This window comes from Aythya marila (assembly GCF_965140915.1).
Source record: "Aythya marila genome assembly, chromosome: 4".
In the NCBI taxonomy this organism is placed as follows: domain Eukaryota; kingdom Metazoa; phylum Chordata; class Aves; order Anseriformes; family Anatidae; genus Aythya; species Aythya marila.
The window spans coordinates 52,278,389-52,295,095 of record NC_139045.1 but is presented as its reverse complement, the minus strand read 5'-3'; the positions used below and the strand labels follow the sequence as shown (position 1 = coordinate 52,295,095).

Here is a 16,707-nt window from a genome sequence, read left to right as displayed (position 1 = left end):
GACGGGCATTTTAGGCTGCCAGCTACACTGATTTTGGTAGCCAAAACTTGAGTTCTCTATTAGAACCAATTCCACCTTTAAGAAACATCATGCTAGGGAAACAATAAAGGCTAAATCAATAGCTCTTGCTTTGGAGAGTAGCTCACTATACAGACTTTTTTCTGCATGCATTGAAAGAAGGACAGTAGGAAGGCAGTGCAGGTGTTTGTACATGGCAAGTCCTAGGGAATCATAATAAAGAAGCTAGAAAATTCGTTGTAACTTCTCTCAGCCTTTCAGTTTTCAATGAGCAGACTGTTTAGCCTGGTTGGGTAAGAAAATAACAAGACCTTGGGGAAAGGTAAGCCTGGAAGGTGTTCATGAGAGCTAGTAATTATTAGTCATCTGCTCCTCTTCCCTTCAAAGGTGCAGCTAGGAGCTTCCAGGAAGGACTGGTTCACCCTGAAGTGGAATGGGCAGTGCAGTAGTAAAAGGGGATTCAATTTACCTAGTCGGCCGCCAAAAAGATGACTCCTCCAGACGTTGAAGTGGAGTGAGGCCAGGCTCTGTGGGAACGGCCAGGATTGGCTTAAAGAGTGCCTTGGATGAAAGAGGTGCATCCTGCATTGCTGTCATGTGTGTGTTGCACTTGTGTCTACGTGGTATGTACTCCTCCCAGTCTCTGCTCCTCTGACCTGCGTGAGGTTGCGTGCTTAAAGAAAGCAGCACAGAGCTAAAGAACGTATCATTGTGGTACCATTATGCTACCATCAAATAGAAATTATTTCCCTGAAATAACACTTCATTCCTCCTTATTCTCCCAAATAGAGGAGGAGGATAAACGACAAACATCTGACTGGTAAATCTATGTGCGAGAGCCTGCAACCCCCCTTCTTTAATTCATGTTAAAACTAAGGAAGAAATGATGGATCCCACAACACAGGAAATAAGTTTTTTCCTGTAGATGCCTCATTTTTTTTCTTCTTTTAGGTAATAAAAAGAATCCTAAACTGAACCACTGATTGAAACCAGGTATCTTGGGGTGTTCTGTCATATCTGTCATCTGGTATCTAATTTTGATAATACTGCTTGAAGTACAGATAAGAAGCTGGTTACCCGTAAGACAATGATGCACTAGCAATTTACTGACTGTCAAATACAAATTTGATGTAACAGATGACCTGCTGGTAGGTGAAGCTTTTGGGAATTGTGCTGCAGCCAAGAGAAGTCTGATGGAAGTAGCTTTTAAGTTTATTCTTGCTGCTCTTTGCTCTCCACAAAACATTCAGCCTTTAATGAAATGTTTTCTGTCCCACCCTGCCCCTAAGGGAAGGCTGCTATGTTTGGCAGCACACCTGGGCATGTATACAAACAGAGTTAGGGAGGGGAGATTAAAAAGAAGACTGATTTACTCTATCGTGAAATTTTAACACTCCTTAGCAGTTTGCCAGCCAGCTGGGATTATACTACCAGATGTCCTGGCAGAGACGCGCGCGGCTCTGTGTGATCATAAATCCAAACAATGTATGGCAACACCATATGTATAATGCTGCTGTTACCAGTGCAGAATTTTCATGCGGAAAGCTCTGGTGACGGGCAGGATTAGTGAGAGCAAAACCTTCCCAGATTTAACTTTAAAGCTTTGGGTAGGTAATACTTGCTGATGGCAGTGGTGCGTTAAAAGGGAATCGTGAAGCCTGTGCTTTATCAGCAGCAATAAGCCTCCTCTGCCTGCAGTCATCTTCTGTCCACATTTCTTGGCCGTTCAGCAGGCAGAGCTATAGTGCAGGTGCTCGGAGGCAGATCTCTTCTCTCCGTTGGTGAGTTACGAAGCAGCGAGGGGGGATTGTCAGCAGCCCACTAAGCTCCAGGCCGAGTCAACAAAGCAATGCTGCTCTGTAGCCTTCTGATTTGTCTGGGGTGTAAGTGGAGCTCTGTTGTCTTCCTCTCAGGGAAAAATTGTTTAATAGGAGGAATGGGGATGGAATGGGAGTTTGGTGCAATTATTTTACTCCTCTTTCTGTATTTTCTTTGTCAGGTTTACTAAATTAAGTGCTAAGTGGATCTGTTCTTTTTAGTGTACGCATTAAATATAAATACATGCCATTCTTAGTATTGTTTGCTCACTAAACTAGGCAAAGGGCATGAAAAATTAGCTGTGGTGGCTTTTAGTTGTCTCTCCCTTCGTGGAAAAGGCACTGATTATCATCCTGTAGCAAAGAAATCATTCTGTGTGAGGACTTAGAATTGTGTCCATCAAAGGGGCTGGGGGCATGTTTGTGTCAGTGGCATCGTTCTCCCATGCTACATGTTGACACCAAACTGTCAGCTAACCCAGCTGACAGTGTGGTAGTGGCAGAAGGGATTTTAGAGCAAAGAGAGGCAATATGATATCCTGTATTTTATGCTATTGTTGCTAAGGAAAAATGGAGTTCCTATGAAGTGTGATAAAGAGCAAGTCAGCTCTGTGTCACTTCAAAGAATAGGATGAGGGTAAACAGCAGGAGGAAGAAGAGAACAAAGGAGACTTCAGCACGGCTAGTTAACTTCGCAAATTGCACTTGAAGTTAAATAACCAGTATGTGAAAGATCTAAAGATAAATAATATTAAGTGCTTTCTTTACAGATTAATCTTGCTACCCAAGTGTGAAATCTCTCCCCTTACTCCCATGCATTCTTTACATTTTCCAGCTCTGCAGCACAAAAAATTCAGGTGGTTCATTGGTGGCTACATTGGGCAATCTGAGCCTATGCTGTTTTTGTCCTTGATAACAGAAATTCACGCCGTGATTCTGTGCTAGATCCTAGTTTCCTAATGTGTACAATATGACTGTTCAGGGCTGGGTTATATTGATAGAAGTTTACGAGTTTAAATCCTGTTGTAAAAGCATCAAACGCAGGATCCAGTGAAGGCTCTCCCAGTTCGCTGCAGTCCTTGTCCACCATTGTAAAGCAGACTTGAACCTCATCAGTGTTGTTTAGTTCAGAAATCTCTTGTCTCTGCTATGTGAAAAAGGAATTTAATTGGCATATTTGTGTTATTAGCTCAAAAGTAATCTTGGAAGTTGGAAAGTAGGAGTTTGTTACTCTTAAAGTGCCCAAACCTGATGTCCTAAAATCTGTCCTACATCATCTTTTGGTGGCTCGTGTTGTCTGTTATTTATATGGTCCGGTGCTTCCTATTTACATACATGTGATTATTATGGGTTAAGCCTTACTTTTACAACTCCCTGAAGTAGAGTAAAGGTAGTATGTTTTCTAGTTTTGTAGTGGGTTGGACTTACTCATTTAAGTAAAAGTTGACATGGGATGGTGAAGTGATTGCACAAAATTGAAATGCAGCATACCTATATATAAAGAAATGAACAGCCTACCAAATTTATTGAAAATCTTCCCTTTTTTTTTTTTTTTTTTTTTTTTTTTTTTCCTGACATGCTTCACAAGCCCTCCAAAATGTGTAATGGGTAACAAAGACCTCTCCCTGCTGTGTCTATATTTTTGTTTGCTGCTTTACGTGCTATTTTCAGATGTGCATCCAGCAAATCAGGCTAGCTGTTCTCAAAGTGTTGTCCCTGATGGCCTAATGTTTATTCATCTACTTGTAGCTTGTTGGCTGAGATAAATTTCACCTGAGGACAGCATCTGCTCACTAATTTGTCACCTTTTCTTTTTCATGCCCTTAAGCTGTTTTTCCACCAGAGGCTTTGCAAGCTCAGTCTCATGAAGCACCAGCAGCAACACAAAATGCAAGGAAAACAAAGCGGACTGACGCTTGGTGAAAATAGGGTTGTGTAATGTGGCACTGGTTAGTGGCTGGATGACAGCCACGCGTGATGACATAGATGTAGTGGCATGCGTAACTGCAAGGAACAAAGGAGTTAATCAGCAACAATACTGTATAGAAGAAGTGTTACTGTGTATAAATACTTATTAGAGCCCTTGCCATAAGCTTGTCATGGAGGGTCAGTGTGCTGCGGTTTAGTCTCCTAATATTCCTTTTATTACTCATTTTAGCTTTAGTTTTCTGGGTTGCCAAGTGGTAGTGAAACTGAGAAACACATCCGGCAGTGAAATAATTGCTCTGGATGAAGACGTTTGCAGCTTTTTAGAGAAGAAAATGTCATCCAGATGATGAATAAAAATCAATTCCTTCTTACGTAAATGAAACACAATAATAAATTGTGTTTATTATTAGTGAAACTTTGTGTTTCACTTCTGTTCTCTATTTTTGCATTGCAGTATGACATGGAAAAACAACTCTTTTCCTATCAGCTTTATAAAACACTGAAGAAGTGGCAGGCTTTTTTGTTTTTTAGAAATCATTAGCAGGATACAGCTGTGTTTTTCCTTTAAGATGCTTACCTCTAACTTGTGGGCCCCTGTGCTACAGTGTGCTGACACTGCAGAAGTGAATAGGTAACTCTTCAGCATACCTTGCTTTCTCCTAGACTGCCAAAATGTGTTGTCTATACTGGTGACATGGCTCAGGTCTGAATACCACTCCTCTATAGTACGAGAGCTGATGGGCTAGAGATCTGCTCCCCCCACTTTCCAGTTTTCTGTACCTGGCTGCAGATTTACAGCTCTCTTTTGTCCAGTGAAGCTCAGTAGTAAAGCGCAGCAGCATAAACAATGCCCTCTGCATGCCAGTGTTTTCAGAATATTGTGCAGTCACTGGAGGCTTGTTCCCAGATATGTGAGAAGATGAACTGGTGGGCACAGAACCATGCTCAGATCGTATTCATAGCATAGGCCTGTGAAACACACAACAGTTTTGTGATACCATAATTAAACATGTATTTTCCATGTGTAAGCATGCATATAGCTGTGTGTATGTGCCAAGAAACGGAGCTTTAAGTTCCTCTTGGAAAAAATGGGTCCAGCTGCTTGCTCCTCCCTGCACACTTTCTTTTTTTTTTTTTTTATCTTTGACGTTTATAATGTCATCTTCAGTCTTATTTTTAGTTTCAAGCCTTTCTCTGATGCACTTTTCATACATTTTAATTGGCTAAATCAGGAGACTTGTAGCTGACGAATGCTTCCCCTCTGCAGCTGCAGCATCTAGAATAGGCACAAACCTTTCCATGCCTCATTTACTTCCAGTTCCTTTTTAAACAGACACGCACTGTTTCTAGACCTTCCTGTCTTTCCTCACCTGCTGTCAGTTCTTGTTGTACCTCTTACTAGATGAATTGTTGTTCCAGCTGTGTATTTGCATTTCATGATGTTATTCTTGCAGCAAGATATTATGTATGCAGCCTTCCTACACCAGCAGTAATGACAGCAATACCCATGGGAGAGCTTTTGGCAGGTCGATTCTTACTTCAATTGTGTTCACAGTTTTGGTACTGCTCCCTGGTGAATGCAGATGTTCAACAAACACATGAAAAGATTGACTTCCACAGCTACAACGTTTGATGTTGCTTTAGGTGGAGGAGGGAAATAAAATTATTGTCATCTTCTTTTTTTCCTGCACAGAGCTCTTCCCCTGTGAGTCAAGTCTTTATGAAATAGCTCTTCCTATTCCTTTCTATTACCATACTGTGGATGAAATAAATGTCAATTTTGATGTGCTGAGTCTATTATTCATCCCAAATGCTAATGGTTATGTTGTCATGATTACCCTCTCTCCCAGCCGATCAAGATTAGAGATGATTCTCTATGATTAGAAGTAGTTTAGAGGATCAGAGATCATTTCCTTCTGGCAAATTGTGTCTGGTTTCTGCTGAAGCGTGAGGGCAACCCAGTGCCTTGTTCTACTTCATATGCATTTGAATAAAATCTGACTTTTGACTTTGAGAATATGGGGGGGGGGTTAAGTTTTGTGAACTGTTTGTGGGAGAAGCTCCTTCATATTGAAAAAACAATATGCTTACAATTAAATGGGGGATTAGGTTTTAGGCTTCTTACTTGCATTTTAATTCCAACAAAGTGTTGTCATCTGTCTAAGGCTGTGTGTAGCTACAACCAGCGTTTGCGAAGCTAGTGCAGCCACTAATCCCGTGGGAAAGTGCCAAACTTGTCAGGTTTTATAAATTGCTGTCTTTATGACAGGAAACTGGGAGGGGAAGGGTCTTGTCTCTGAATGGAACAGCAAGGAGAGAACTGGTACGTAAGGACAGATGTGTCCCCAGTCCACTATTCTTCTGTGGTGGAAGCAACGCCCAGAGCAAGGGTCTTGCTGAAAGATTGGATGCAAGCCATGAGAACTCTGTAAGCATCCGGTCAATGTTTTGGCTGGGCGAGGAGAAGACCTCCTGGAGGACAATTGAAAACAAGGCAGGCCTTTTGTTTTGGTTTGGTTTGTTTCTGTTCAGTTCTCTCTAAACATAACTATTTTTACATATTTGTTGGTGGTAATACCTTTAGCTGAGCACATCATCTGTTGAGAATGATTTGAGGATGAGAGGCAAGCCATTGTCAACAGGGCAATGAGTCATGGACAGGGCTTCGGTCATGCCTCTAGCATCCAGCACCCTCAGGCAGGATTAGGATTCCTAGATGGTTCCTTCGTGGTCCATCTCCAAGAGGAGAGCTTAAGAGCTTGTAATGCAGAATGTACTGCCTGGTCCCAGCATCCCTGAGAGGGTTGTGTATGTGCCAGAACCTGAGCTTCCTCCAAGTTTGTGTTCATGCTCACAGTTGACTTCATGATGAGAAATGTCATTTCATATGGCAAGGAGTATGGTGGTGTGTGGCTGAAGGGCAAGTGCTTCCGGCTCGATTTGCTTATTCTGGGAAGGTGAGAGGTTAAAGGCAAAAGTTCAAACCCAATACTAGATTTTTAATAAGCTGCAAAAAATATCTCTGTTTGATGGGTTAAATAGCTCAATGAAACAGGAAGAAGAACCTTGTTGAGGTACACAACTTAGTTCTTCGGCAATGCCATAAAATTTGGATGTTTCATTTGCAGTAGATGCTTTAACTGTTTGCTATGAATTGCTCTTGAAAAGCACACCTTCTAACGTATGCCGCTCTTTTGTTTCCCCCTACTTTTTTACAGCAAGTGACAGGCAGAAGTTTTGGTGAGAAAGACTTCCGTTCTGGGTTAGAAAACGGCATTCTTCTGTGTGAGTAAGTAACACTTATGGTTTTGAGCCTTGAATATGTTCTTGACTATGGATGAAATGAATTTTAATGAGTATGTCTGTTAGTTTCCTTTTGCAAGCTTTGACGTTGTGCACACTGGTATTTGACAGCAGCATCCTTTCAGTGCCGATGCTATTGTTATGGTGAGGATTGAAATGTGGCTTAAAGAAAACAGGCTTTGCAGAGTGCTTCCCTCACTCCACCCCAGCTCCTTAGCTGAGTTATGTGAAGTGAAAACGATGTTTGCTTTTTGGTTTCCTTTTATTTAAAGATGTTAACCACAGATTGGCGAATGGTGTTCCACACCTGCCTATAGATGTCTCCACTGCAGTGAAGTGTTTTGGAGCAACTCCAGGTCCAAGAGTCTTGGACCTGTCAAGAGTTAACCATCTGAACACCATCAATACTCAGCTGCTTTTATAGTTTCTGGAAAGTTTAGACATCCTCCAAATTTTACCTAAAGGTGTATTTGAATGATGTGTTTTGTAATTTTTGGACAAGAGATGCAAGTTAACTTTTGCATGTTTCTCTCTGTGGTTTTAACAGTGGGTTTTTGGCAAGAGTCTTCCAAAAGCACGTTGTGGCCTTGGATGCCAAAGCTGGTGACTTTTAAGAGAAATTTGTAAGTGTGCCCTAATGCCCCATGTTCTTTGAAAATCCCATGCAGGATGTCAAGAGTTTGGGGGAATCTGCTGACCTGAATCGTCTGTATGGACGGATTTCTTTCCCTGGGCAGGCAGGGTTGTCCCTGAAGTAGGTAACAGCTGTCTTTGCACACCAGAAGGATGACGCTTGTGCAGAACTGAATGCATATTGCAATTTATGAATGAGATCTCCTGAGATGTTTAGCTGGAACATTGCAGCTATTGTTTGTTTTATACTAGGAAAGGTGCTGGAACTCAGAGTCTGTTTTCAGCAGTATGGTTGAGCTAATATCCTGTAAGTCAACTGTAGGTAGTTTACAATAGCTTTGAAACTTACTTGTGTAAATACCGCTGTATATCTCACTTGTGTCATTAATCAGATACCTTGAACTTTAGCTGTTAAAGTGGAAAAAAGCATAAAGGAAGTGATACGATCTTGTTTGATTGTAGTTGCATGTCTTTGCTGAGGAGTGGCTTTGGGAGGAGGGAAGTAGTTGTTATTGTTGTTCAAATGTTGTGTAACTCGGAAGGAGCGTGGCGTTTACCTCTCTGTATGCAAGGGTTGCCTCTTGCTCAAGATCTCACTCCTCTGCGTGTTCAATTGAAGTACTGAGTGCTGAGTCACTTCACAGTGCTCTTTAAATGTTAAGGTTGAATTGTGTTGCATGAAAAGTAAGGGATGTGTATTTCAAGATTAGATTCTAATCTTATCTGCAAGTACACAGATGTAGTCTGATTTAAATGCTGTAGATGGAAAGCTTAACTAATGATTTGGTAAAAAAAAAAAAAAAAAGTGTGAATATGTCTTTCTTAGGAGGCTGTAAGCTCCAGTAGCATGCAGGTGAAGGGACAACACTTGGTTATACTGCTAACTTGTTCTATGGTGTTGGGCAAACTGCTCGTCCTTGCTCACCCTTGTGGATCTGTGCAAACCAGTCTGAAGGGACCTGTCTCCTCAACCTCTGACCTGAGAGGTCCGTATTACATGCGGCATCTGGCAGCCGTGGTTGGTGGATGAAATTCTAGTAGGCTGCATAGCATCAACCAGAGCCACCACTTAGGCCTTCAAGTCTGGCTTTCTGATGATGAAGAATTTATGACACCAACAATAAAAGTTTGTTCCTCGCTGCATCCAAGTCTGCTGTAAGAACTCAGTAGAAATTTGGAGGTGTAACACAGAGCTCTTAATGCATCTTTGAAAAGTACAAGCTTTGGCAGATGAAGCATTGATAGTTATTTTTTATATCTCTTGCTCAGTGAAGCACTGGTGGTAAAGCTACCACAGGCAATATTGACTTTGTAGATAGGAGTTTTCTGTTTTGTCAGAGACCTCACCGGGGTACCTACCTTATGAACAAAATCTACCAGTATTCAAGCTCTCTCTTCCAATCTGTTGAGCTTTTGTCACGACTCAACAAAGTAGATGAAAACTGCATCTTAAAATCTCTGATAAGCTAGAGAATGCAAGAAAGGAATTAGAGGTTTCTTAGGTTTCTTAAAATGGAAGAAGACATTACCTTTGGTCTGGTTTATCTGATTTGTTGCTTGAAAGTTTTAGGAAAAAGCCAAACTTGCCTCAGTTTGTCTCCACAGTAATTGCTAGTGTCATTAGCTGACAACTCACAGTCAGGCACTTTTGCGGGTGATGTTCATGTGAGCATGGACTGGGGCTTACTTTCAGATGGGTGTTTCAGTGTTCTTGTTGTCTGTTGTAGTTTGAGATGAGGACTGAACGTGAACTTGGGTCCTGAGGGATCCCAGCAGCTACAAGACTGGGAACTGATGTCAGCAGGTGGACACAGCCACTTTGCCCTCAGTCTCCTAAACAGGTCTCAAGCTGCCCTTGGACCATGCAGGCTTTTTGCCCCAAAATGGGAGGAGGTAGGCACCATAGAATCACAGAATGGTTGGGGTCGGAAGGGACCTTAAATACCACCCAGTTCCAACCCCCTGCCATGGGCAGGGATGCCTCCCACTAGATCAGGTTGCCCACAGCCTCATCCAGCCTGGCCTTGAACACCTCCAGGGATGGGGTCCAGTCTGCTAACAGCCAGACTAGCCGCGTGCAAAATGACACAGGGGAAATGTTTGTCTGCAGCAGGTTGTTGGAGCCTTTCACACAGTAATGCCAGGCCTCCCTCCAGCTGATTGCAATGCTTATGGCCTACACTTTGTCAGGTGTAGGTTCCTGTTTCAGCAAGGCGGTAACAGGAGCTTTCCCTTTTCTCTCTTATCTGCTCCTTCAAGGGATATTTCAGAACCTGTAGTGACGCTCGCCTTTTCCTGCAACGCTTTTGCTGCATTTCTCTTCCCTGCTGACAGACACTTGACTCATAAATCTCTCCTAGCTGCGGCTCTGGTAATTAGCAGACTACTGAGATGTGAACGCTTGAGGTACTGCTGTAGCACTCCACTGCAAACTCAGGCAGACGTCACTACACTGGTTACAGATCATTCATTCACATCCAGCAGCTATGCACATATTTCAGTACATGAAAAAAACTACACCATGCCAAAAGCTCAGGCTCTTGGGAGGGACGTGTTGTACACCAGCAGCCTGACTAGTGGGGAAGCCTTATGCTCCTGAGCTAGCCACAGGCACCTGCAAGTCCTTGTGCCTGCTTCCCTGGGAGTGTTTGCTCGGTCACTGGCATCTCGATCAGCCTCATTATGACTCTTTCCTAGCTCACCGGGCTCAGCTCAGGAACATATTTAAACAATGCAGGATGCCATCAAGTTGTATGCTGACAGATGAGAGTAACACAAGCCCTTCCTTCTTGCCGGCTTTGAAAGCCCACTTGTGCAGCTTCCCTGACAGTACCAGCTCTGGCTGTTCACCCAGCTGTGCTTAGAAGCCAATGACTACTACTTCTGTTTTTCTGAAATGATTTCATGGCTTTTTAGCATAGCTGCCTGACATCGGTGCAAATGGCAATTTCAGCAAGGGACATCAGACACAGCTAAACAGAGGCAGTTATTGCTCTGTTCTTGCTTTGTGTATTAAATTGTTGTATGGAAAGACTGAGGAGCTTCCTGGCTACGCTGCTGCATGTGTGGACAAATATGCCTTCCTGGGGACAAGACAGAAATCTGTGTGAGGAAGGAATGCAACATCAACAGCAGCAAATATCTCTAGAAATTCCCAGTTTGTGCTCCAGCATACTCCCCTTTCCCCTTTCCCCTTTCCCCTTTCCCCTTTTTTTTTTTTTACATAGCTTTAATAGTTAGGTTTTACCTAGATATTCTCTAGATTCAGACATCTGAATGAAGGTTGATTGCAACAGGAAAAAGTTCATGCTGTCTGCCCCTACCTGCCCCACTGATATGGTTAGTTCAGCTTTACTGAAACAGTAGGTAAGGGAATAGAAGTTGCTTTTATTTCTAATCATGCAACAACTGTTATTAGTAAGTTTAAAATCATTACATGAAGGCAAAGACGAATACAACTTCTTGTAACCTTGCCCGGTTGTTAATTGCTCTAATACTCTTGGAGGTGTTTTTAAGGAGAGAAGTTCCTTTCTGTTCTCCCTGCTGCCTGCCTCCCCTCCTTGCCCTGCACTGCTGCTGCAGATTCTCGCCTGTCACGTTGGGCATTCAGCAGTTAGAAAGGTCTGTGGGGATGTGAGACTTGAAAATCCAAGTTATTTACTTGATATGACTATCAAAGGGTTGAAGGTGCCTAGTGAGTAGGGAAATGCACCTGTAAGCATTTAGGAGAAGCAATTGGAATCATATCTTCTCTCGAGCTTTCTCAGCAATCAAGCTGCCCCACCACTCTGAAAGTTTGCAGTAATGTTAATGAGATTGTAATGTCAGGAATAGGACCAAAACATAGCGTTATTAAAAAGTAACAACAGCTGGGATGTGGACCTTAAACCAAATCCAGATTCAGATATCAGCACAAATGAGTTGGCCTTGCAGTGCAGTACAGGAGTGTCGTGATAGTGTGAATGCCATGGGTTCCATATGTAGAACAGTTTTTTTGCGTGTCTGCTATATGTTTGTATGTAAATCAATTTATAGCAGTAAATGCAACCATAATAAATCTTTGATTTCACTCAAATGTGAAAGTTCTAACAAATACTGTTGGGAAGCCATGGCATAAATACGGTGAAAGAGTAATAACCATATGTGATTAAAGACAGATGTCACTTGCATATGCAGTTCTGGATACTAGATTATGAACGTTTTCCTAATTTTTTTTTTTTTTCCCCCAAGGTATTTATTTTCTAGATTAGCACGTGGTGTTATATAAGTTACTAAAGTGTCCAAAAACAGTGATTAATGTTTGTAATCAGCATTCTTTGACTCTGCTCTTTACTCTATTTTTTGAAAGAGCAAATACAAAGGGGGTTTGTTGCTTTTAACTGAACTTGGTAAAATTGGCCATGTACAGTTAAGGGAAAAGTTTTACCCTTTTCATATGCAGAAAAATTTCTAGGAAAGGCACTTCCCTTCAGTCATGCATGTTAGGGATATATGCACTTAAAAAATAAAACTTGCAATCTTTATTGTACTTTTAAGTGTGAGAAAAGACATGAGGAGTTATTCATGGATACTGATTGTTTTAACAGTATTTAAAGAAAAGCATGAAGTGGGGCTATAAATCTACGTGAGCTGAAAGTGATTGTGATCAAGAATTACTTAAAGGAATTTATCATTTATTCTGTCATGAGAATCATTTTCTTCTATAAATAAGAGATCTCCTTGGCTTGTGTTCTTTATGTCTCTGGTGATGAATGAGCTGCTTATTCTCGGAGAGCAGAGTTTCTTTGGGCTTGCATCATGGTTGCAGTGCATCTGACCAAGCTTTGGGCTGACATGAATGCTGTTTTCAGTGAGGGCTGGATATGTGCCAGATCAGTGCAAGTATAATGCTATGGGATAGTTAAACTTTGTCTTCTGCATCAGTGGTACTGCTAAGTGTGGAACTAGACTTCAGAACAGCTTTAATTATCTATAGGGTATTTCAGTTGTTTGGCTGTTTAAAAATCTGTTTGGTTTTGCAAGTTAATGTCATTTACTTAAAATTGCCTTGCCACTTGGGGAGAGCTGGTAGGGGAAAACAAGTATGCAGTCATTGTAGATTGTTGGATTTGTATATGTTATTTTACTTATCTGTCAGTGGTGTGGCCCTGGTATCAATTCAGCACTTGTCCCTGCACTGTACATCACACAGCCTCTTGTCTTGCCAGATACCTCACTGGCGAAGTTAGTGGCTGCTTAGCCCCTTATGCTTAATTAAGCTTTGTTTGAATTTGCTATTCCTGGAAACTAAGAAGGTATTTGAGTTTCATAGACATACTTGAAGTTTTGAATGTGACCCATGCCTTGAGGTAAGAAGGGATTGGTGTTCTGTGGTTTTCAGGCTGTGTATTGTAAAGCCAAAACATTATCGGCATCATGGATTTGGCATGTCTCCAGTTTAGAGAGACGGGCCCCAAGGCTCATTAAGCATTAAGATTTAGGTTCATGTGAGGACATCTGAAACAGTTTTATATGAACCCAGAGTTTTTAATCTTTAAGTTTTATTACCGTGTTAAAATGAAGAGCTATTTATTTGTGTGGTTTAGGTGAGGGGTCAAGGGTAACGTAAACCATAGTGCTCAGCTGTGTGCATGAGAAGGGGAGAAGGACCATGCTTGAGCACAACTAGAATGGCCTGTCTTTGTATTTATGTCAAAAAAAAAGAAATATGCATCTCAGCAGACTAAATAGTAGGGTTTTTCCAGCGTAGGTTGGTGATTGACAGAGCAAGAGACTACGGAACACTGATCCATTCAAACTGAGTTTTGCTGAAGTGCAAAGCAAGGCAATCCTGTGAGAGGTTTCGGCTTTCCAAGAGTTTATGTTTAAGAAATTGTTTTGGATAAATACTTTGGGTAATTATCCACACTTATTGCTGCTCCCTGTAAAGCTGAGAGCTGTAAATCTACAGGTACATGAGACAGTCTGCGTGTCTACATTGTGGCAGTAGGTTCTGTATAAATAGTCCTCGTGAAGGCACAATCTTCCCTCTTGCCTTTCTTGAGCTGTTTTGCAAAGCCTCTATCTCGTTCGTATTTTTAGTCTTTGGCAGAGCAAGGCCCATGCAATGCTGTGTTTGGCTGACTTGTTTTCTCAGTCCTACAGGTTTGCGTAGTTCTGTATTCTCCTTTTACTTATTAGACGGGACTGTGAGCCTTTTATATGACAAAGTCAGTTCTGTTTCGCATGTTAAAAAAGCACCTTGTTCATCTGACCCTACATAAATAATAACAGGGGCATCATTAGCAATCACTCAAGAATGTTTTCCCAAAAATATTTTTGTGACCTCAGGAACATCTCGATATTTTGAAACTTCTTTGACACTTCCTTTGCAACAAAAATCTATTGACTTTTGTTGTCTGTGTTGTTTCAATACGATTTGCCTGTATTTAAGATTAATAGTGGGTTTTCCTAGCCTTTTCAACTACTTTTGGGCTTTTTGGAGCTGCCACTATGTAGCATAAGGTAAAAATATGTAGATACTGAAACGGGTTGGATTAATAATTGTCAAGTGCTGAGAGGCTGCTTGTTAGAATATAAATCTGTAAAAATTAAAAAAGATAAATGTCTTCTTGAAGGCTTATTGTGGATTGAATTTCCTGAACTCTCAAATATGAAACGCCTTCTTACTTTAAGTTCAGGTCACTAGGAAGCTTTTCTTTTTAGGAATATGATCTGCTATTTGAGCGAAGAACTCTGTTGGATACATATCCATCCAGGCTGGAATCATCTGTGAATGGCACATCATCTCAACCTTTCTTTCTTTTTCTTTCTTTTTCTTTTTTCTTTTTTTTTTTTTTTTTTTTTTTCATTTCTGAAGCTTATTCTCTGAAAGTGCTTCTGTTCTATTTCCTCTTAGAAACAAGGTCTTCTTAGAGGCTGGGTTTTGGCAACCATCCTCCGAATATTTTCTTAACTGACGCTTTCTTGCAAGAATTTCATGTGCAGTTGTCTTGGTGCTTTTCATTAGATCTTTTATCAGCTGTTGCCTGAAACGCCTTCTCTTCCTGGCAGAGGTTTTTCAAATTCTTAACTGCTGATAAACAACCCCAGGAAGGTCTCATAGGTTAGTCACACAGTGGCTAGTCCTGATTTCAGCCTGGCAGTCCTTCTGCAGAGATACTTTATCTTCTGGAATTTCAAGCCTTGGGGACGGTACCAAATAGAGCAATTGATTCTTCCCATACCTACCAGAGTTGTTTTGCAGGGGGAAGGAAATGACCTAGCTTCTCCCTATAAGAGGGGGAATGGATCAGCTTTCCAGTGCCATTGTGCCCTGATGTTTCCATAAGGTAAGGCAGCTCTCAGGTTTTATCTACTGTGCAGAGTCTTACCAGCAACATGTAGCAGCCAACTACCAAAGGATCTAAGCCAGGATCTGGCCAGGGGAAGGGGTGGATGGATGTGTGAATATTGCACTGGAAGTGGGTGAGAACTTTAAGGAGAGAAGTGAAGAACAGAGGACTAACCTGACTCAGGGCAGGTGCGTAAATGCCAGAGGGGTTGGACAGAAATCCTTGCTAAGAGCCTGAAGGATCTTGCGAATGGGTCAGGCATATGTGTAGAGACTCATGTTTTACAGATGGAACCTGAAGAGCTTTGATTTTACCCTGTGTTGGGTTGCTGCCTTTTGGGGGTTTGGTAGGATTGCTTTTTTTTTTTTTGCCTTCATCATACTGTATTTTAGTCCTTTAAAGAACTGTTTTATCTTGTCTTTGCTTCATTTTGCTATGTCGTTGCTTCTTTTACTGATAAAATGTTTCATTGTCGTATGTTCTTTTTGGTTATGTCAGAGAAATGCAGATTATATCAGGTACTAAAACAGCCTCAATAGAAGTACTGAAGTCTTTATATTATTATTTTTTTCTTTTTTTTCCTCGCCATATCATTTAACAAAAGTAACTGTTAAGAGTAACTGTTAAGAAACCGTTAATCTCCAAAATGTTTTCTGTAAGAAGCAAGTTGCTTGAAAGCTGAAGCTTTTTAAGAGTCCTGCCTAACCTTGTTTTACCAGCTGTCTCCAAAATGCCTGTTGGTCACCAAACCCCTGCTATCAAAAAGGGCCAAGCTTGGAGACTATACTTACAGTCTCCTTTTGAGAACAGTACCAAAGGACATTGTTTTATGGTTTGTTGCCACCACTGTTCCCTCACCATGTGATATGAGACCTTAAATAAGCAATATCTTACTGGAGAGGAAGGGAAAATAGAAAAATCATGGAAGATTTAAAATAATTCTGTTTTTTCTTCACTCAGGACTGCTTGGTTGGATTTGTCCCATTGACATCTGGTTTCCTAGATTCCTAGTTGCAGGAATATGAAAAGTAGTACCTTTTAAAAACAAAACAAAGAAACAAACAAAAAAGACACTTCTATTCCAACTTCAGCACTCAGCTCTGACCATTTATACACTATCTCACGTAAGAGAATGTGATACACAGTGGTGTAAAGGTTTTGTTGTGTTTTTTAGAAGATGAGCATCCATTTGTGGATTTTCTCTATTCGAAGAATACAACTGTACAAATATGTAAACTAAATGTATGCTTGGGAAAACCTGAGCTTGCAACTGGTGGATCTTAATTTGGGGGATGGGAAAGGGGGCTCCTAATTTACATTTAGGAGCAAACAGTGCATTTGCCTTTGTTGTCCTCACAACAAAGGATATCTACCTGAATATACCTGAGCTCTGATGATTTTTACTGCGCAAGAAAAAGGACTACTTCTGTGGAGGAGAGAGGGTCAGTAGGAGATAGGAGGTACTCAGAGAAATGAGTGATCATTCCAAGTCTCAGGACAAGTGGGTATCCATTTGTCCCAAACCCTCTATCAGCACCTGCCAGTAGACACCTTAGTGCCTTCACTAGATGGCCAGCATTGCTAAAATGGCCACCCCGATCAGGTGTTTGAGGTGGAGGATTGTAATATGTCATCAACTAGGTGTGTGTTTTTGAGCAGATGCCTTCAAGTGT

At 41.4% G+C, this 16,707-nt stretch overlaps 1 protein-coding gene across 8 annotated transcripts in view; it reads left to right on the top strand.

Moving 5' to 3' along the window:
* Positions 1-16,707, top strand: part of LIMCH1 (LIM and calponin homology domains 1) — a 169,522-nt gene that overhangs the window by 55,393 nt on the left and 97,422 nt on the right. For all 8 annotated transcript variants that reach the window (XM_082759894.1, XM_082759888.1, XM_082759893.1 and 5 more), the window contains exon 2: positions 6,983-7,053. In XM_082759894.1, the coding sequence (XP_082616020.1) occupies positions 6,983-7,053 (71 nt within the window). The remainder of the gene's footprint in view (positions 1-6,982; positions 7,054-16,707) is intronic.